This window comes from Ammospiza caudacuta, chromosome Z, assembly GCF_027887145.1.
Source record: "Ammospiza caudacuta isolate bAmmCau1 chromosome Z, bAmmCau1.pri, whole genome shotgun sequence".
Classification (NCBI taxonomy): domain Eukaryota; kingdom Metazoa; phylum Chordata; class Aves; order Passeriformes; family Passerellidae; genus Ammospiza; species Ammospiza caudacuta.
The window spans coordinates 15,970,664-15,993,912 of NC_080632.1; the positions used below are offsets into that span (position 1 = coordinate 15,970,664).

At 40.8% G+C, this 23,249-nt stretch overlaps 1 protein-coding gene across 1 annotated transcript in view; it reads right to left on the minus strand.

The window, feature by feature from the left end:
* Window positions 1-528: 528 nt before the first annotated feature.
* The window catches only part of SNX30 (sorting nexin family member 30), a 49,696-nt gene continuing 26,975 nt past the window's right edge, over window positions 529-23,249 (minus strand). The window contains exons 3-9 of the mRNA XM_058823948.1: window positions 21,438-21,548; window positions 17,639-17,797; window positions 15,103-15,298; window positions 14,221-14,420; window positions 8,587-8,673; window positions 3,147-3,299; window positions 529-1,000 (exon numbers count right to left, since the gene is read on the minus strand). Of these exons, the coding sequence (XP_058679931.1) occupies window positions 941-1,000; window positions 3,147-3,299; window positions 8,587-8,673; window positions 14,221-14,420; window positions 15,103-15,298; window positions 17,639-17,797; window positions 21,438-21,548 (966 nt within the window). The 3' untranslated portion in view covers window positions 529-940. The remainder of the gene's footprint in view (window positions 1,001-3,146; window positions 3,300-8,586; window positions 8,674-14,220; window positions 14,421-15,102; window positions 15,299-17,638; window positions 17,798-21,437; window positions 21,549-23,249) is intronic.

The following is a 23,249-nucleotide window of genomic DNA, read 5'->3' on the forward strand; positions in this document are numbered from 1 at the left end:
ACTTTTACTAGAGCAGACATCTTAGGTGACCAAGCCTAAAGTGGCTCTAGTAAAACCCATATATAAAACACGGTGTAAGAGATCTCCACCATGCAACTTCCAGAGCTAGCTTTGGAAAATTAAAGACCCATCCTTCCCCATTCCCACAACCCCTGAAAGGCAGCAGTCCAACTCGTTCCCGTAGCTAAGCTGGTTTTGATCCCCAAGTCAGTCACAAGTACACTTCAGTCAACTGACATTACTTCATAATCACCAAGGTAAACAAAGATACTCAGTATGAACCAACAGCATGCCACACTCACAAAAACCACAGTTCATGCTTCCATCACCAACCATCTGCAGCTGGTGTTGGTATGGTCTGTCTAGAACCAGCCTGACTCCTGGACAGAAAAGTCTACAGAGACCATTTCATCCAGAGGGAGCACATGGGTGGTAGTAAAACAGAAAATAATCTTTCCCAGCCTTTCTTTATCCATTCAGAAAAAAAAAAAAAAAAAAAAAAAAAAGGAGAAGATTTGGTTAGGGAGTAATGTATCATAGGAGTATTTTTTTTCCAAGCAAACAAAACAGAATGGTAATAAAGATGTCATTTGGCACCTTGCAGTAGACTTTTATTTTCATCTTTTTAGTGTTCCACTCATCAGTTCCTTCCAGACTAGAGAGGTAAATTTTATCAAGATCCCCATGCACTTTCTCTGTGAACCCCAATCACTCCATAGAATAAAGAAGGAACCATTCAAGATAACTCAAAAAGATGAAACATACCCCAGTTTAAACACAAAAATTGCGGAAAAAAAATTCAAATAGGCTGGAACAGATACTCTGAAAAACTAAGTGCAGCTGTCATTCAGTTAACTTAACAAAAAGAGTCCTCCATACAGTTCCAGTATGACTAGTGGTACTGAGAACAGAAGTGCTAGACTGTCCATGAAGGTACTTCTTATTTGGTCTCTGGCTTGTCTTGCAATAGTGGTATAATTGACTCCCACGCCGTAAGGCACTGAAGAAAGAAAGATTTACAAAATTTAATTTATATCAGTTCATGTGACTTCTGATCAACCCTTCCAGACCAACAGCATTCAAGTGGAAGAAAAGTAATGTGGGTCTTTACAGATTATTACAGAAAGGGGAAAAAACCCCAGAATGTCAAACAGCAAGGAAGCATTAAAACAGCTGAACCTTCCCAACAAATTCAACAAATTCAAATTTTCCAAAGTCATCAGCTGGCCCAAGCCATTAAAAATCATCAGAACATCCAGGATTTCCAAATACTAACCTAGATTTTTCTAGCTGAAGAATATCACAGCTTTCAGCTAGGCAGATGAACTGTTTTGAGTAGAAATGTACATCTTTGTGGCGTGACTGTGGGTGAAGGCTGATTTGGACACAAAGGCAGCTATTACAGACTACCTCCAGCAAACTTATTTGAAAGAAAACATGCATTTAGGGAAGTTAATTCTGAAACACATTGTATTCCAGTATGGCTCTGAGACTCAATTCCACTAGAGGACAAACTGGTAGTGCCTGGTATAGTGAATTATAAGTGTAGCTTCTGGGTTATCAGAAAGCCACTCCAGGCTTTGGAGTCGTTTCCCCAGACACATACACTTATTACAATCCTTGTACTGTATGTTGTTACTGTCTTTCAACCACAAAGAGCCCAGAAGTCAAACTGGGCAAATGCAGACCATGGAATCCAAATTATTAAATGCTGAAATTGGGCAAACTCATCAGCAGCTCTTATATCCACAAGTCATTGTTGACAGACATCCTCCTTCTAACCTTGCTGATTGCACTGCAGATGAATAGGGTACTTCTAGTTGCGTACCTTGAAGTGACTGGACACTTTCTTACCAAAAAACCCTCATTGCTAAAAGCCAAACTAATGTACAGATCTAACTGTCATTGCAGAGGCACTACTGGATGTTCAGTGAAGTCCCTAATATTCTCCTCCACAGCAGCCTTAGACCTGAGAGACCAGGGTGAAGGAAGTTCTGTGTGAGCAGTTATGAACTATGATTGGAAGGGGAAAAGGTACTGCATATAATATTACATGGAGAGGTAACCTAGCACAGGAAGAAGCTTGTAAAACAGATGTGTAAACATGAACAGACAAGATTAAGTATAGTTTACTAGGCAATGCATAAGCCTAGTAGTTCTAGCAGTGTTTAATATTTCATAAATATTTAATACATCTAAAGGGAGCTTATGAGACAGTTGGAGGAGGACTTTTTACAAGGGCTAGTGGTGATAGGAAAAGGGACAGTGCTTTAAACTGGAAGAGGGCAGGTTTAGATTAGACAATTATGAAGAAATTCTTTACTTTTAGAATAAGAAAACACTGGAACACCCTTCCCTGAGAAGCTGTGGATGCCCCATCTCTGCAAGTGTTGTTGGTTCATACTGGATGGGGCTCTGAATCACCTACTCTAGTGAAAAGCATCCCTACCTCTAGCAGGAGGTTGACACTTACATGACCTCAGGTCCCTTCCAAATCATTCCATGATCTATGGTATCAACCACTGCATTGGGCAGCACTGTTCTAGCACAAAGGAAAATTAGATTGGAAGCATATGCAGTTAAATGTCAACATCCTTTTAACTAAAAATAAAAAAAAATCTAACACTAAACCTCAGGTGCAAATGCACCAACTGAAAAAGGGCAGAGGCTAGGTCTTTACAGGACTAATATACAAGGGACAGAATGATGCACAAAGGGACAGGAATTAGAATAGCTTATATATAGCAGATGTAGTCTATATATGAGTCTGTGGCCGTGCATTAACTCATGTAGTTTTTTTCAGAAAAGGCAGAATCAAGGGATTTTTCTACTCTGGTAGTATTACTAGTATGTGCAATTCTGGGGTTTTTTTAATTACTACTGCTGCTGCTCAGTAATTTGTTCAATTCAAAAGTGCAAAACAGACAAGCATGCATGATAAAACGCTGTTAGAGTGCTGACTTGCAAAAGACCACTAGTCTTACACAGTTCACTTGACCACAACTTCCAACTCTGACAAAGAGCAGCTTCAGATATCTAATATTCTTGTCTTCAAGACAGTGTGAAGATTTCCTGAAGAATTATCACAATTTCAGAGGAAAATATACTGCTCGTATTCCGGCCATTGCTCCAACAGTGACACATACCTTCTCATAGTACTGGATGTTTTTATCTGCCATCCCCATGAGTAGCTGCCTAAAGTCTTGTCTTTTGTTGTTCTGCCATCTCTCCATATCTGCTTTCAAGTCAGCATTGAAACATTCTACTCGGTCTTGACATTTCTCAACATCTGCGGGTACCTGCAGCAAGATAAATGAAGATTAAAACTGTCAGTAAGAGTGCTAGATTGCTGAATTAGCTCAAACCTTACTGAGCAGAACTACAGAAGAAAGGGTAGGTTCACAAAGCAGTAGTTATCCTGAATCAGCTGAGTTATGGCTGCAGGGAAAAAGCCATGGTTCTGAACTAGAGAGGATATAAGATTGCTTAATTTGTTTGCTGCTTTTTGAGGTGGTGAGTGCTTGTGCTTGTCCATCTCCATGCCAGATAGAGAGGTGTGGAGAAAGCACCTTTTAAAGGCACAGGAAAACCATTTGGCATAAGTAGTGGTACTGAGGGTCACTTCCTAGTGCTCAAACTAAGCAGCTTGGCTCCACAGCAATCTTTTCTGCTTCCCATTTACAGCTGCAGTAGGAATGCCCCAATTTACACCAGTGTGTATATAACAACAACATTTAGGTTTATCAAAAAAGGTGGATAGATCTTGGTATTGACAGCTGCAGAATAAAATTTCTAAGGCCTTAGTTTCTAGCTTCCATTTTAACATTCCAGGCTTCCTGAACAAAATTTAACTGCACAGCACTTGTGATCATCAACATGGGATTGGCTCATGGACTTTTAGGCTCAACAATGGACATGCAACCATGCAAAAGCAACACATGACATTTGAAGGACAGCCTGCTGCAAGCTGAGGTAGAGATTTAAATGAATTTTTGACAGTAGTCACTCGCCTATCTCTAGACCAATTCACTTAGTTGGTCTAAAGGTACACACACTTTAGACCAACTAAGTTGGTGTTCTTTGCTTATGTTTTAACTAATGTAATGTATATCAGCAGGCAAATACAGGAATAATTTACTGGTGTTTCCTCAAGCAGGAAAGACAAACACCTTTTTTCCCCTTCTCATTGCTGCATGGTCCACACAGACAGGAATCCTGTAAGGACATGCCCATGAGAGCAGAAGAAGAAACTCCTGAATCCTGGTACCAAAGTGAGAAGTGAACGTTTGCTCTGAAAGCTGTGACTTGCACAAAGGCAAAATACAGAATAAAGAACATTTGAAGAACTTTGTGGTAGCTCCTCTCGTACTTGATAGTTTATAAGCAAACTCCCTTTCTGAAGGGTTTGAAAGAAGGAAGAGGATTAGCAGACTACGTAAGAAAGAACCTTTTCATGGATACCTACATGAAGTTTGAGATGGGCTACTATCTTGCAGTTTGGCAAGGTACTCAATTTAGGCAGAAACACACTGACTGTGTTTCTGCTCCAGGACATGGATTAGGACTGATCACTTTATTACTCAAAAAAGATACTACATCTGTTCTTCAATAAACCAACCTGTCTGACATGCAGGAGCTCTTTATACTCATGGGATATGAGTTCCCCTTTATTCACACAACTGAATTTACACTACAGGCAGCTTGGAGGTTCAGTAGATACTTCTTCTCCCTGCCATGTCTGAGCACTCTACCTATGGCTACAGAATTCACTCTGCTACAACTCCAGATGAAGTTTCCTCACAGGCTGCAGACAAGAACAAGCAAGCCAGTGACTGTAATATTTAGGAGATGCTACTCTCAAGGTATGTATGCCTTGCATCATAAGCACTCTGCTATCTTAATGGGGAAAGCTAGGCTATCAAGAGAAACATTTATGAAGTCTGGAAACAAAACCACGCAAGATTTCCCAGTCTAACTAACCTAGCTTCTAAGCACTCACCAACTCCCTGCTTCTTCTGCCAGGATCTGAAACCACAATGAAGACACACAGAAATCTGTTCTTTCTCACAGCAAGTCTCTGGCTGGTCAGGCTGAGAGGGCTGTATGAGTTGAGAGCTACAGGGATAACCCAGTGGGGTCAGGAAATGTGTCGCGTGTGCTCTCATTAAGAACAACAGCTATCTCCAACTAAGTCTCCAAAGACATCATGACAATAGTGTCTGCACATGCAGCAGTCCTATCTGGGTGTGCAAATGCCTTACCTGACAAACTACAGCTTCCTAGTACATAAATTGCAATTCAGTAGTTACAACAAAATTTGAAGTTAATTAACAGCATTTAAGCACTTTGTATCAGTGAAAACTCAAATGCAAAGAGATATTATATGTTTGTCATCAAATTTAGCCTAAGTTGAAGCATCAAAGCTGATACTTTTATCTGTTTTTACCAATGGAGACACTAAATATTAGCTAACAACTAAGAACCAGGAAGACAGTAGACTGGACTCAGGGAAAATTCTACTTCTTTACTGATACCTGCTCTCAACTACTTAATAGCTCAAAAACCCCTCAAACTTGTTGAAACTCCAACACACTCTTAAAGGGGCCAGGACTATTTTAGTAGTCAATTTCAACTGATGAGAGAGGTATACACAGGCAAGAACTGAGCATAAAGCTGTACATATGTGATACAAAGTTCTGCTTCTGCATCTAACACTCTTCACAATGATTCTGTCCTCTTAAAATCTAAGCTTGCCTAATATCTGTAATTTGCTGTGGTCAATTACAAACAGCGTGTCCACTTTAAAACTCTTCCATATCATCATTACCAAGTAACAAATGGTCCAAAAGTACAACAAATCCAGCATTAATTACACAACCAATCTTTGCATAAGATATTTCTACCTTCCTAGCTCTTGGGAAACAGTTATCTGTTACAAGGCCTTTTTCCCCCCACCTTCTACTTCAAGTTCTGCACTGCCATATTTACTGTTCCCATAGATCACCACTCTTCAAAGGTAGACAGGTATACAACAGATCATCAGAGGCAAACTTCATCTCACCAAAACAAAACCACACCTATCCTTTATTGTGCTGGTTAGATTACTGCAAAATCAGCTCCAGCATGGGTCAGAAATGGGTGAGAGGCATTTCACCACTGCACACGTTAGAAACTGAAAGGCTGCAGACACCACACAAACACCATGATGCTACTGGTAAACACCACCCACACTGTGGTGACTTTTGGTGTAAGCTTCAGCATTCTGAGCAGTACCTGCTGACAGAGAGCCACAGAAGCACTACAAGCCTTCTGCACTCATAGCCCACTGAATTCTAGGCTGATCTCACTGCCAGAACAATCTAATGGCCTGGTGAGCTCTGTGATGCCAGGCTGGGTGTGTGCACAGGAGTCCCAGAATGCCCTCCAGTGAGAGATTTTTAAGTCGTGATAGGCTTATCTTTCAAGATCTATAAAAAGGCCTTTGATCTCTTAAGGTTTTGTTTGGGATCTTTTTACATAATTTCAACCAAATCAGCAAATATGCCAAGGAAGACAAATGTCATTCCATAACATGAGCCTTTGTAGCATTGTGTGTTCTATATGGGTTTTATTGTAAAGTTGGTTATTTTTAGAAGTTAAGATTTTAGTTTGACCCTCGGTTCCCCCCATGTTCTCCCTCATAATGGTTTGTTCCTGAGTTGTTTATCCCTTATTTTCCCGCCAGTTACCTGTCCATCATTGTAACTACCCCCACCCTTTATTTTGAGAATTTTCGATGTCAATCATCCCTTACTTAAGATATGATTTTTCTCCTGAGCCTTTTCCCTCCCCTGTGCCATTCTTATTGGTTCAGTTGTGTCCCTCGCTCCTCCCCTGGGCTTCATTCATTGGTTCCCTCGTGTCTCCTCCATCACGCCCATCCCCTTTATCAGTGCCTCCCGAGCTGTCATTCTCTGACACCGTCACTGGCCCCGCCTGGGTCAATAAAGTGCCTTGGCACCCATACGTGTGTCTGCTCCTTCCTTCCTTCCCCTCAGTGCTTTGCAGTCCTGCTCTCGCCTGCGTCACCACGTCGCAGACGGAGCCACTGCTCGGGGGTTCTCGCAGAGAACCTGGGAGTGCCGGGATTCGTGGTCTCCACTGGTCACTGGGAGCGGCTAGCCGGCACCTGTCAGCTGCTGTGGCCGCGGGATGAGACTGCAACCCTCTGCCAGCTTTTAGTTTACAGCATGTCATAGCTAGGAGATCTTGCTGAATATAAGATATGCTTCTAGGCACAGCTCTGAGCTATCAGCTCTTACAGGTAATGACATATCCTCCAGCTGGAAAGATTCTGAAAACCCCAGAGATAGCATTTTGTGAACATGCAAGGAGTTCTACACAGTTTGTTCAACTTCATCTCATAAATGATACAAACTACTTATGTTACAAAAAGGTAAAACAGTTGCCAAAAAATATTCTGATACTCTGAAGAGGTAAGTATTCAAAAAAGTATTCCAAAAGTTATTCAAAATAATCCCTCTGAGGTATGAGATCCAAAGGACTTTTAACATGCGCAAGATTGGTACAGTGAAATGTCTAAGAACCAGCTTGCTGGATATGCTAGATTTAGTTCCCTCCATCCTAGATACAACTGCTAGCACCTGTTTATACAAAGCTACACGGAGGAAGTTGAGTGTATACCACACCAGCCAGCAGAGAGGCAGGTAGTAGATCCAAATACAGGAGCAACACAAAACACCTAGTACACCACTATTTTTATAGCCAGAAGATCAGAAAAACCCTTTAGCATTTCTGTGCTCTCATCCTCTTCAGCTTCTTAGATTCAAAATATTATGTGAACCTACTGTAGAGTGAACATTATTGTATAGTAGTCATAATACTGGAAAGTCACCCATTAATTACTAACACAAATATAAGGGAAACCAAAAACCTCCAAGCAGAGGAAGGGAACAAACCCTATTGCCATCATCAGTTAAAGCTGCAGTGATTTAAGAAAAGGCTCTTGCACTGTGTTTCATGCAGAAGCGAGTGGCAGCATAAGCACATCAATTCACAGCTTTGCTTTTGCATGGTGCCCAGCCAAAACCTGTCATCCAGTGACATGTGCCATCTCTGTTCAGCATCACACAGGTAGAGCTCCCTAGTAGAAAGGGCAAAGTAAGGAGTTTTCCACAGCCAAACCCAGGGTTCTGGAACAATACAGTTTCACAGTGCCAGGGATAGGACTTTAACTCAGAGAGCTGGCATACTGCTGAGTCACCAGGGACTGTTCTACCACTGCTTTGTTAACCTGTCACTGAACAGTCCAACTGACTGCTGTCTGTTGTTGAAGTGTTACATAGTCATCCTGCTCTGAACTGTGAGAGATCAGTTGTTCAGAAGTTGTTAGACAAGTTATGTATATTTATACTTAGGTCTTTATTTCACACCAGCTTGCCAACAACAAATTTCTGTTCTGTCAGTAACTGCTTAAACTGCAAAGAAGCCCCCAGATCCAGGAAAAAAGCAAGTTCTGTTTCTCCATTCTTTTCAGGAAGTACTGTAAGTGCAAACTGTTTTTGTAGAGCAATTTTAAGTGCTAACCTTTGGACGGTCTTCTCTTTTCAAGGCTACTGCTTCCAGTTTTGCTTCATACTCCGCTTGAACTTGGTCTCTTTTCTTCAAAACATTCTATGGGCAAGAGAAAAGAGAGCTGTGAAGGGATCCTCTTGTTCCTTCCCCCAGGCCACAAGAAACTCTAAAGTGATACATCTTCAGTGCCAAGTAAGCCCAAAGTCAGACTTCCAGATATACTTTGTCCTATTTTACCGCATTTAGGGAGTAGCTTTTAATAATGAACAGCACTTGCTCTCCATCAGCCAGCAGGGGCAGATAAAATTCAACATTTGGATAAGCTGGAGGCATGCAATATAGAAGCAATCATGGAACCACTAATATAATCCTGAGCAAGTAAATTCAATCAATCAGTTGACCTATTACTACCATGAAAAGGATACAAACAAAACCATCAAAGCTGACAAGGACTAACGTAAAGTTTCGGATATCCTCAAGCAGCAGACAGACAACAGCATTGGCTAAGAGACAGGAAGACCATCACAGAAGGTATTACAAATCCCTTTTCACTTGCAAAGACTCTTCAGAATCCTTTAAAGCAAGCTGTCACATTCTAGTGTTAGAGCAAAAGCAAGCCTTTATAGTTTAGATCAGTTGGAGGGGGGGGGGGCAGCGGGAGTAAGTTGTTGGTTTCATTAAAAAAAAAGAAAATTATGAAAAGGATAATTTACATGAAAAGCACTGGACTGCCTGAGAGAGCTTCTCAAGCAGTAAACATCTTATTGACAGAGTATTTTCAAAATAGAGAGCCAAAGATGCTACCCTTAGCTTGCACTAATCCACAAAGAACTTCACCAAGTTTATATTACAATCTTACAGTTTGAAAATAACCAGAGGAATTAGTCTTTCTAAAAAATAAAGAGCTTCCTGTCTGCAAGACCAGGCAACTTACCACTTCAGGTTTCACAAAGAAATTTTTTAATTACTCTGTTGATGCAAAGTTATTATTAAAAGTGCTCAGAGGGAAGTCAACCAACACTCTCTGTAAGTTTGAAATTCTCTTGCAGCTAACTTGGCTTTGAGTCTTCCCTTCTGCCACCCAGAAGGAATTGTCCCATTAGGACACCAAGTGGTAAATAGTCATTGCAACAGGTCCAGACAAGGTTAGTAACACAGGACTAGTCATGTGCACTGCTGCCTATAGAAACACGCTTTTAAAAAAGTAGCTCCTCTAACAGCCAATCTAGATCTAATTAAGAGCAACAAAGGACATACATATATCTACTAATCATCATCCCTCTCCTCCTTCTTAAGCCAAGAGAAGGTCACCAATGCAGCTGCTCTAGAGTAGGGATGTTCAATCCATTATGAATGGGAATGGCATTCCATCCACAAAGCTACTATTAGATGAGTCAATAAAAAGAGGGCAACCTGAAGAATTCACCTTCAAGAGCTCAACTCTCCCTTTTTTTCCAAAAAGGATGCAGAATCATACCACTGGTTGTGTTTGGTTGAAAAACCACAACACTGACCCTTCTTTCTGGAATCTATGTAACTATGTGGGATGGCATTTCAGTGATTGAGGTTACCAATGCAACAAAAGTCTGAGAGATTTAATAGATATTTCTACTTTGTATTGCCTCTTGAACCTGAACCAACTGAAATTTCTTCTGTGAAAAACAACTGCCTCCAGCAATTGCATTTTGTCTTTAGAAGCCTGGAGTTAGTGCAAGAAGCTGAATCTACATCAGGAGTAGCCAAGGATTAACAGTTATTGGTAAACTGGATTCAAAGAACAGGTGTCTTAATTCCCCTTAAGCGCTCACGTGCAACTACTGGGGACCACTAATAATGAGCTTGTGAATACAGTTTTAAGTATCCAGTAATGGCTGACCTGTAGGTAATGAAAAAAATATTGCCCTCCCTTTCAGTTGTCCCATATTTTCCTCTGGCACCTCTAAGCAATTTCCCCTGTTCTAGATTGATGCCTTGATGCTTTAGCAGCAATTATGAAAAGCTCTGCATCAAGTATCCTCAAAATTACCACAGAGCATGCAATATTCATTAAGGCCTCACTCAGAGGGAAAAAAAGTTTTTTTAAAAAAAAAGTTGGAAGAAACCAAACTCAAAACTAAAAAAACCTCAATCAACACACTTCAGTTATTTCAGGTCAGAACTAAACCAGTGGTGTCTGAGCATGGAAGACTTAGCCTAGTTTCAGCAGGTCCTTCACTATTTGTATTTAGTTGAAACATTCCACCTTGGCCCACACAGAGCTTCAGGAGCTTGCCATCAGCCTCTTAACACAAATTTAAATTTCAATCCTGTTTGCACACTCCATAGCTTCCTACTGTGACTAAACATCACAAGAGGATCTCTAGTTACTCCATGCCCTTAAAGACACAGTTATCTACTAGTGTGGTGCTTGCTTTAAACATGTCTTAAAAGTAATGTCCAAGAACACCCCGGGGGATCACGTCACATGATAAACCTTTATAGCAATGTTGAGCAAACAGAAGTCATGTAACATCCTAATATCTGCACTGAATCACGTATAGGAGATTTTGTCCTCTGCACGTGCCTCCCAGGGCAACACCAATGTACATCAGCAAATGTGGTACCACGTTTGCTGACAAGGGCCTCGCTGCACCAGGAACTGAGACATCACCTTGCCATGTAATAGAAACCATAGAATACCAGGCTGGAAGAGACCTCAAGGATTAGCTCATCCTACCCTTCTTGGCAAAAGTACAGTCTAGACAAGATGGATCAGCACCCTGTCCAGCTGGATCTTAAATGTGTCCAGTGTTGGGGAATCCACCACTTCCCTGGACACATTATTCCAAAGGACGATTGTTCTCATTGTGAAAATTCTCCTCTTGTGTTCAATGAAAATGTCCCCAAGAGTAATTTGCACTAATTGTCCTGTTTTTCCATGGGTCTCCTTGTGAAAAGGGAGCTTTAATCATATTTGTACTCAATCCTTAAATACTGATTAGGTGGTTGTAAGATTTTCCCTAAGCCTTCTTCCTCAAGGTTGAACATACCCAGCTCTCTCAGCCCTTCCTCATACAGCAGGCTTCTCAGCCCCTTGACCATCTTTGTGGTCCTCTTCCAGACCCACTTCAGCTTATTTGTGTGCAGCAGGAATAAAAACTGAACACAGCTGTGGCCTAACCAGTGCTGAGCAAGGCAAGTAATTTGGAAAGGGTCTCTTCCAGACACTTCCAGCACACATTTTAACTCAAGGACACAACACCAGCTTCTGCCCTGTTCTGCAAATCTTTCAAACAAATCCAGAAGCCAGGCTTCCCTCGAAACAATGAATATTCTATTCAAGCAGAACTACTGCGGTGCAGTTCCCTCAGGCTCTTCTCCTTAGGTACAACAGTGCTCCTGAAGACGTCAAGGCCTCTTCGTCTCTGAACAGTGCCAATGATCTGGCAGTTCTTACTCAAGGGACATTCAGCTATAGACTGCTCTATAGATCATGTTCCCACACCTACACCAGTGGTACAGTGTACAACAAAGAAAGCTAACCAAGGTTTCACTGAACTCCTAGTACCTGAGGAGTTACTTTCCATCAAGTACCCTGTGCAAAAGATATGCTCTGAAAGAACAAAACAGACTTTCATCTCACAAGCAGTCCTCACAGCAGCTGATAAAGAGGAATGCACTGCTAGTGAAGAGGACCACCCTTTCAACAGAAAGTCTCCTGCACTCCAAGGGTGCACTCCTTACTAACCTTGTTACTGACTTAGCGTTACAGATTCTGCAAGGACAGTTCAGTAGCTGCTCATTCAGAAACAGAAACAGGCTGATGTTTTCTAACAGAAGAAAACTGCACTCTGTAGCACCTGAGAGAGTTCAGTTTTGCTATTTGAGAAGAAAGGAAAATACAAACCATCTGTCTTGGCTAACAGTAGTTTTTGTTCTTGATTTCCAAATTTTTAGACTGAGTAAAGCTAATAAGATGTCCAAGCCAGACACTAAACAGTGTAATTCTTTAGAGCACTAAAGTCAAATCAACAGTCTAAACAGTTCAAGCTATAAAGCAAGGGTTTCTTTAGCTGAACAAGTACTTTAGAAAGTAAAGTAACTGTTGGCTTGGAGACAGTGCCATTCTAAAAGGGCTGTTAAAGACCAAAAGGAAGCCTAGGTGCAAGTCTGTAATGCTGCTCTGCCTGTGGTGAGTGGTGGTTCTCTGCCTAAAGTACCTCTTCAGCTGAAGAAACCCTGGCTTTCAGCTTAAAAAAACTTCCCCTGCTGTATTTTTGAAGAGCACCTCTCACAATTCAGCTTGCTCCTTCAGATGCCATCTTTGGTAGGCATTTTTAGCATTAAAGCCAGATGTTCTGAGTTAAAGTATTTAATCACTAGCCTCATGCTCTGTTTATTTGTAATCACACTCCATCCACCTCCAATTCCTACAGTCCAAACATCCCAAGACAAGGCTTCCTACAGCTCACTCTGTTCAAGCAACACTTTACTGTTAATAGACCCATAAAGAAAATATAACTTTTTTATGCTGGGGCCAAATCCATGGTGACAAAAGCAAAGAATATACCCAGCAAATTAGTGCAAAGACACCTGGAAGAATACTTTAACCACACAGATGTACAACTCCTGAAGCTGGGAAAAGACATCTACAAGAAAGTGTTTAAATTCTCAGTTTGAGAAGCATAGGATGACATTAAGACAGAGAAGGACTACCATGTTCAGAATGTAAGTTTACAGTGGGCTATTAGATCTGTAACGGAGTGCATATCACAGCCTTGTAACAGTTGTTCCAAATGGTAAGTCTTCAGAAGGAACTTGTCTGTTAGTACCCCATAATGGGACTGGTATATACATATGGCACACATACTGTGCCACAGGCAAGATGTGAAAAGCTCTGATGGATAAACTAAAGTCCTTGATATAATTTTTTAGTGAAGTTAACTCAGTAATTCTTTTCCCCATTAGACGTGATTGATTACCAACGCTCCATAACTTCAAGAGAATAAAACTCACATTAAAGTAGCTTTTATTATGTCTGCATAAGCAGTAAAACATCAAGTTCTTAAAAATTATGAGTCACAGAATACCATCTTTAAGCAGTTACTTGGTATGCAGAACTTAACAACAGACATATCAATGCCTAGGGTATGGGGATGACAGAGGAAGCAATATCTGTCATTTGGACACATGGTTCTAAAACAAGGCACCCAACTCTGCTTCATACGAATGATATAAACTGCTAATGCTGTAATTCCTGTTGGACCCCACAGTGACTCTGCAGTGAAGTAGTGAAGAGCTGAAGTGCAACTAGCTTCAATTCAAAGAAAGATTCTAGGCAGCCACTGGAAGTCTCCTATAGAGTACCATCTGCCAAGCCAATGAAGGGGCAACTCATTGGTTACTGTAGGGTGCACATGTTGTGTACACCTTGCAATACTGACCCTAACTTGATTGAAGAGCAGAGCAGACAGATAACACTATTCATGCAGTACCCTGCTATTAAACACACCTAGCTTTGTTTTGACTATGAAAATATCCTCTTACTTAATGTATTATTTACTTCCCCACTTTTCCCATGACCACCATTTCTCACTGTTCAAAACAAATGAACTTGCTAATTCCAGGCAAACACGACAGCGCTTTCTGCCACAGGGCTCTCTTTACCTTCATGGACTCAGCATACAATATATATTCCCTAAGCACAGGCAGGAAGTCCTCTGTCATGTCCTCACTGAGCTCTTCAAGAGCTGTGCAGCAATTCCCAATACAAGCAGATACTCCTTCCAGTGGCTCTGATAGCTCAACCTCCAGCCCTCCCCAGGTTGAATAAACAGGTCCATATTCTCGTAGTTCCACCAAGTATTCTACAAGAGGCAGATGAAAAAATAGATTAACAGAGTAAGAGCAAGGCACAAAGATAAGCAAACACAAAACAGGTGAAATCACACAACAATTTTGAATAACATTAATCCCCACAGGGAGTCAAGGCTTGTGTTACATTAGCTTCTTAATAGACTTAATAGAGCTCTGTGGCTGCACAGGTGACAGGTTCAAGTTGTCTCTTTCTTAACTTAGCATTCCTACAGACTTCCAATACAAAGACTCTTGCACCTGTGCAGTAGCCAAGGCCAGTTTTTTAAACATACATAAAACCTAACTCTACTAAGATAGACTTGTAAAGCTTGTCTTCGTCTAGGAATTCCATTTGTACTCCTCCAGGTGGAATCTACAGGTTATCTAACCTGTAATCTTTCAAAAATTTTTCAAAAAATTACTCCAGAAATCTTTCAACAAATTACTCCAGTAAGACAGTAGGTTGGTATAAAAAGTTCAACTTTAAAACAAGATTTAAATTGAGCTAATATCAGATACTGTGTTAGGTTTTGGGCCTTTCTAAAATCTGGAACAGGCATTAGATTTTGCCCTGTGTGTGACTTATTACGGGCCAGAATCATCAACAAAAATTGTCATGATCATTCTGTCACCCAGAATAAGACACAGAACATTCGACCTGGAGTATTATGATGGAACACCCTGTGTCCTTACCCAACTGTTCCTTGATGATCCGTTGTGCTATTCTATCAATGGTACCAAGCTTTAGAGAGAATGTGTCCAGATAATCCCCAATGGCTGCAAACTCCAGTGGTCGACTTCTTAATTTGTAGCCTCCTGTAACGTATTTGACAGACTCCCCCATCTTTGACAGCAAAGCCATTCCTTGCTTTTTGTAGGCATTAAGATCCTAGGAATTAAAATGAACAAACAAACAACAAAAAAGAAACAAAAAAGAATATGTTTAGGAATACTCACTTATATGTTTAAATATTAATACAGTGAAGGATACTTTCCAGTCAAGATCAAATCTTTTGAAAACAACAGATTACATGTGACACACAGCCTTGAACAAAGGCTTTCTACAAGCGGTACAGCTGAGCACAGCTTCAAGGCTCCATGGAGATAAATTATCCAGGAGAATAGTATGAAGTACATTAGAAATAAGTAAGTAGGCCAACTTTGCATATGGCCATACTTTCCCATTTTCCTGTACTCTCACTAGGGAAGCAAGCTTATTAACAGTTCTGGTTCCACCAAAACATTTCACATCATTCATCTCCACATACTTCTAAGTCAATACCAGTACAATACCAGTATTAAACAGATGCACCAGCTGGCTCTACTGACCTACTACAGAGCTACACACTGCACACCTATTCAGTAAGCAGCCTCCTCACTCCAGTTCTGTGGTCAAACAGGAGGCAGGTGAAGACTGCCAGCAGAAAAAATGCAGCATGAGGAAACCAGCAAAACTTCTCTGCAAGAGAGACTGTAGCTCAGGCTGGGTCAGATGCATCCATCTTGCTGCACAGAAAGTGTAAACCTCCTTCTCACTCCTTTACACATTTGCATAAACCAGCTTTCAGATTATCTATGCTAACAAGACTGCTACTCTACAATTTTCATGGGATTTCACCCTAACAGTACACCAACAAAAAATGGTTTTAGTCAAAACGTTGACAATGTTTACTTTTACTTCTTCCAGCAGAGGTCAGTATTCAACAACTCAAAACAGGCTCAGGAGCTATAGTTTGGTTATCCTATGGAGCCTGAGGAAGAGAATGTGTTCAAACCAAGTAGGCTGTAGAGATCAAGAATTCAGATGTATTACTACAGACGAGACTAAAAGCTTAAGTGTTCTTAAAATAAAAACCCAAAAAACAAATAAACAATAGCCATCTTCAAAACATGTACTATGGTATTCCTTCCCAGTACTTAATGTAAGTCAAATGTAAGCCTGATTAAGAAAACCTGACATCTTAGCAGCTACTGTAATTTTCAATTATGTTTGCATTTAAATGCAATTTAATTTTTTCTTTCCACATGTCATCAATATGAGCTGCAAGCAGTTATCAGAAAAGATCCTTGAACTCAAAATTGTTCACTCACTCTCTCAAGCATTCTGGTATGTTACATGTCCAAAGAGGGAATATGTAGAAATGTTGGTCTGTCTTCTTCAACCAGGAGGTGATCTTACAACTTCCTGTAGTAACTAAATTCTGAAATCCTAGCACACTGAACTGACACCTCACTGCTCCACTAGACCAGGTTCAAACATTAGAACCAGTCAGCAGAACAGGCATCCTTTCCCCAGGATGCTCTGTAATCTCAAGGCAAACTCTTCCTAAAGCAGAGAATGAAGCCCTTGACATTCATTTCACAGGGATTGCAGAAGACAAATACAGCAGCTAAGAAAGCTGCATTGTGCTTGGACAGATCAAAAGAGGAACGAGCTATAAGATGTTTAAACAAATTCTGCATTTCTGGCTTGTTTCAGTGGGTAATTTCACCATGGAGGGGAAATAAAAACACTGGAAATTGGTTATTAACAGCAAGCAAAGCATGACCCTGAAGTGAGCTCAAACATCACATTTAAGTGAGCTAGAGTAATGTGACTTTGGAAAGGCGTACCTTTACAGCACTTCTCACCCATCTGGTAAAACCCAAGCATAGCTGCAAGTCCTCCTAGTCTTATTTCAAATGCAGTTCTAAAGAAAGCCAAAGAAAATTGCACTATTCCTGCATGAGTCATGCAGAAGAGATGCATGAAATTGTTGGCTGAGAACAAATAAGAATGAGGCCTCTATGCTTAGTTTTGAGGGCATCAAGTGCAAGCAGTTTAAAAAGAACAAACAAGAAAAAAAGTCAAGAAATTCACAAGCTTTTGTGCAAGGGAGACTTTTCTTCCTCTCCCCCTTCCCTCCTCCCCAAAAGAGGATCTTAAAGTCTACAGTTTTCTGAATTTTTATTCTCTCTTGCATAATAGGATTACATGCTACAAAACAAGAAGGTCTGGAGAATTCAATTTATCAATCTGCAGAGAGGATTCCTCTGCCCTTCAAGCACAGAGAACCCATACTGTTGTCACACACAAGGGTCTGTCACACACAATAATCAGAGTGCCCAACAACCCTCTGGTGGAAGAGGAAGTTCTGATCTGCTCATGTAGTTTTGTTAAAGCCTTTTTACCCTCATTTCAGAAGGGACTGCAAAGGTCAACAACTGTATTTGAAAGTTACTGGCTTACCTTAGCTGTGAGAAAGACGTTGAAGTGTTCATTAAAAGACAACACTGGGTGATCAGTTATTCTCTTCAAGAACTTGTCTAATGCTTTCCTCCTTGTCTCCACAAACTCTTCCGAAAAGCGATCAACAACACCCTTCACCACAAATTTTTCAGGAAGAGGCTGTCAGAGATAAGCAAACAGCACAAGATTCAAAAGACCAAAAACTTGCTTCTGTTTTGGAAATTTGGAAATAAACAAAGCAATCAAATTCCAGTCTTAACAGGAACTGAAACATTGTGTTTGTGAACAGGAACCATGCATCAGATGGGAAGCAAGCTGGGCTTAAAATTATCTTTAAACTGGTCTGGCTTAAAGCTAGCCATTCTATGAGTGACTTCAGCTGAGAGACACACCAGGGAAGTCAAACAGTACTCAGACTAAGTCCTTGTAGCATAGCTTAGATTGTTCTCCCTACTGCTATCCATGTTCAACATCCAGCTCTGAAGAGATGCCAGAAGAGCTGCATACTATTTATAACAGAAGCAAACACACCCCCCACCCCTGCCACAACCAGTGCTGAAGCAAGGCTGCCCAGCCTCAGGAAACTCAGAAAATTGGACAATTCTACTTCCCACAAACCCTCTATGAACAATTTAGAGCTTTTGCACAGGGCCCTCCTGTAAAAGGCCGACAGCCTTAGTGAGAACACTGAGCAAAACCAAACCAGGGGCTTGACACAGAAAATGGCTGGATCTTTTCTGAAGTGTGAGCACACCTGGTCATCTATCACAGCTGACTTTACTGAGTATGTTTCTGTAAGTGACAAAAGCCTGATGATACATTCACTTTTACATCTTACTATTTTGAGTCCATCAGTTCATCTCTGCAGTTCAGTTTGACATGTAAGCCCAGACTATCTCCAGACTTGCTAGTTATACAGTCCCCCTGTTACACTTGGATTACAGAATACACAGTACCACTTTGGATGGAAGGTAACTTTTTAAGCTGATGCATGGTTAATTTCAGCTCTAACACTACATGTGCTTTTGTTCTGTCCAGACAGCATAGACTTCAAGATTAATATCAGTTTTAAAATTGTGCTTTGTATTTCATTCTTGTGAACCAGTCCATCTAGACAATCTGCTTACAGTTATGCCAGCAATGACAGCCATTTTCACCCAATTCAGGAATCAGGATTCTCCTCTGCAAAGAGTTTGTCATCTAAATTCTGTCAAAAATGGTTAAAGAAAAAAACCCCAAACTATATATATTGCTTTCCCACCATACCCAAGCTCATGTGGGTTGTACATGAAGACTTTATCTCCTAGAAAATACAGCCTGCACAACTTAGCTGCAACAGAGCTACATTTTGACCACTGTATTTGGTTCTTACAATTTAAGACTTACCTGATTATGTTTAGCATTCAAATTAGTCAGTCATTCTAGTTAAACCAGCATAAGGTACACTATCATTAGACTTCTTCAGAAGTATAATACCTTGTGCATTAGTCTTCAGGGAGGAAGAAACTCTCTTCCTTTGCTTTGTAAACTTTAGCTGGGACTCTAGGAAATCACTACCTCAGGACCATATGCAGGAGGAAAAGAAAAAAGTTTAAAGAAAAAAAGAGAAAGGAAGACTAGTCTAAAGAACCATAGTTCAACCGAACACATGCAAACTGGCACTGAGTAATCACTAATGTTTGAGCATTTGAAGAATGCATCTCTATTACAGAGACTTCTGCAATTTAACCTGGTTTCAACTGCAGCAGTAGGTACATTCCTCTCCATTATAGGCCTCTGGAGGTCCACCTAAAGTCATCAAAACACACAGCTAGCAACTGATACCTTGCTTTAACTGTGTGTTAATTATCTACCTTATAGTCTTCCATCTTCCATCTTAATTTACTTTTCCCTACTGAGACAGGTGAGCAGAGTTTGTTCCCATCAGAAATGGCTTCAAGTATCCAAACATGACCATCCCAGGACAAGAAACTTGCCTGTTAGGTTTACCTTTGTAGTCTAGAGACAGAACTGAGATCAGTTTTACTGTCTTTCGAAAGAAAATTTTAGAATGTCTCAGATCTTTTAAAAAGAAGTAACTATCAGAAACTGAAGAGATGAAGAGGAACTCACACTGAGGTTAGTTTTGGCTCCCAAATGTAGGCTATCATGACACACTACACTGATAAGACATATCATTTGCTACAGGAAGATTTTAGGCAGAATCACTATATTGAGATTAGGAAGACAACTCCCTTTTGATAATTTGTTAAAACAGAAGGCTTTCAGGGATTCCAGTATCTATAATTACAAATACAGATAGTCTTAGATTGCCTTGAAACATCTTTTCAGAAAACTCTTGAGCCAGTGCATCTGAAACCGCCTTTAGCTTCTATACCTCATCTATTTCTAGACAATGCATAAAGCATTCAGCAGCCTCCCTACCATACCCTGCATGAAGGAGATTATTAGGGAATTCTGTAATTGCTAAGTTGTGCATAAACAGACAAAATCCTTTATCTCCCTTATTAACAGCACATCCTTTACCTCCAGAATTTCTAGAAGAAATGCACCTAAGATACTGGCTTGTTCTACAGCCAGTTCCACGTCCAGTATTACAGCTACTCATGCAAAATTTGCTGTTCTGTCTGCAACAAATTCCTGGTAGGAGCAAGGCAGCTTGATTCCCCAGCTATGACTCACCTTCTGCTACTCGACTATTATTTACAGCCTTGCAGGCTTCAGGCATAACTGGCTGCCTGTTAGTGTACCCAAGAAGCAGAAGCTGAATTGTGATTGTTCCAGCTGTTCAGAGAATGGGACGTGAGAAAACAGTATGGGCACGTAACACATTACACATGCCTCCACCTTCTGCTCTCAAGCTCACTGTCTTTCTTTTCACTACTGTTCACTAAACGTATTTGCTGGCAGTTAGTGGTGTCACATGATTTTGTGAAGTACTTCTTATCTCTGAAACACTCAGCTATTATTCCACTTGAGGCAAGTCCTAGCATAATTAAGGACTTAAACAGCGCTCAACATAGAGCAACCTAACAATACTTCTCACACAGCCTACTCCTTGCTGAGGGAGGGAGGGCAGAGAAACTTCCACCCCATCACCCACCCCAGGCAAACTAAAGTATGCTAGTAGTGTTGCTATTTCCTGCCAATTCAATTCCTATGGGGCTTTTAAAATGTCTTTGTTCAAAAGGACTGAAGGCAGTGATCTCACAGGTTTCCTATAGCTACATATAAGGTAGGACTAACCTCCTCACATCAAATAAGGTGGTCAGATCACCAGTTTCAGCAACAATGGGTGCAGTAGTTTAGCTAATCTTATTAGGCAAACTTCTGCCTACTGAAGGCATGCAATAGCTACCAAACCAGAGGCAGAGACTTCCAAGTCAGTGCTATTACATGTCAGTGCTATTAAGTGTTAGCACAAGCAGTTTTAAATTACTCTGCAAAACCAGCTCAAAAGGCCATCTTGAAAACTGAGACTAGAAGCTGAAGTACCTGTGGCTTTTCATAATTCCTAGATGCTTTGAAATACAGATGTAATAATTGAGTAAACAGATTAAATGTATTCTATTTATGTCACAGCTACTGTAGTCAGCATATGTATTGCCCTGCAGGAGGTTGACAAAGCTTACCTCTCAGGTGCGCCACTCAAGGAAAGTCTAAGCTTCCTAACTAGTCAGGAATGGGAAGCTAAAGAGAATAAAGTACTGTTTTTTAAACCTAGACACATTGCATTCAAATATTACCCTTGTGCAGATGCACAACTGTCCTTAACAGCAGATTCTTGCTTACTACCTACAGGAATAAGATGTGTTGGCTGAGACTCTTCCAGCTTGTTTCTCAACCAGTCGAAGTCTTGGTACCGCCGACGGACAGAATACTCTGGCAAATCAAACTCTGCTCGCGTGGTCTGGAAAAGAACAGATATAATTAGTGTGCAGCAACTTCAGAGCTGAGCAGCAAATGCAGTACAGCCATGTCTGGCAAGGGTGAAGCCAGACAAACTTTGCAGGGGGGTGTTAATCCCCAAAATTTTGCAGCCAGCATGAGAGAAAGATCCTCTGGTCTTCCAAGAAGTGGAAAAGCAGCAATATGAAAAATGAGTGCTTAGAGCTGATGTATTAAGATCTATTTGAAGTTCATCACTTGTTCTGCTCTCATCATGGTAGAAGTCTGTAGAGCAGAAGCACTGTGCACCACATAACTGTCTTGGCAGTTCCAAGATTGCAAAGACTGTATGAGATATTCATTGTGAGGACAAGACTATTTTAACCATCAAGAATTAAAAGTAAAGGTGTTTACTGATTTGTTTATTCTATGACATGCACAATCCACAGGTGAAAAAGTGTTTCACCACCGTCTTGTATTCTAAGACTGATGGGCTTATCACACTCCAAGGTGAAAAGATGAGAACATAAGCCACCGCAAGGTTTGACGGACCATTTTTGTTGACTTCCAAGATGAAGAAACAAGTCTGCTTATGTGTATACCCAATTAGATATATTAGTATATTAAATTAAACTTTTAAAATTTTCCTTCTTTAGGGCAAGGTCACTACAAGTTTGAGGGGAAAAAAATAAGTATGCAGATAAACTGCTGGCAAGTGTTTTATCCAGTCTTTGAAGAGTCCATAACCTGGAAGGTTGGCTGTATGGGGCTGCTTGCACAGCATGTACTGCAACTACCTAAAAGCACTCGTGAAACCATGTACCAACTAGGAGTGTCTGCTGAAGAGCCTGGCATTGCAGGGAGGTGGCCCTTGTAGTTATGTCCCTCTGAGAAGCACAGGCAGCTATACTTCAGTTACTTGCAGCATTATGTCCACCTAGCAATGCACGGCCTGCAGTGCCAGCACACTACATGCCTGCAGCCAGGCATCAAACCCAGCACACTCTGAGGAATACACAGGCAACTCCAGCCTTGAGCTGGCATCCATTCCAGCACCTGATTGCTTTGCTAATCCCAGCCAGTAGCAGCCTTTAAATGCCATCCACCTCTTCACTTGCTCTCTGGATGACTTTAACTCTTCAATTGCTGCATTTTACTCCTACCAATCATCACTGGGGATCCTGTATAAGTTCTATATATGAAATCTCTTTCTAGGGTGAACTCAGGAGCCTTAACACAGTATCAACAGCACAGTAGGTCTACAATACTGTAAGCAGCAAGCTGATGTGTCATTACCGATGAAATTGTTTGGCTTCTAGTAAAGGAAGGCACAGACAGAAAAAGAAATCAGGATCAGCTCCCCCCTTCTTTGACCTGCTAGCCATAGTAAGCAATATAGAGGTTAGTCCATGGACTAACAAAGAATCCTCATGAACTGGAGCAGTTTTGTTTCTAGATGAGGGACTACCAAGACCCCAGTATCCACTGCAGATCTGTGCTTTACTCAGCTATGCACTTCTGACAGTAACACCAGCTTATTTAACATCAAAGACTGCCACACTATGAATGTGACTTCTGAGACTTCATTTGAATAATTTTCCCTTGTTTCGAGTAACAGAATGAATGGCTTTAAATATAAAAGCCATAATAAATAAAATAAATAAAAAATAAATAAATATAAATGGCTTTAAATATAAAGCCATCTATAAATAAAAGAAAGGGG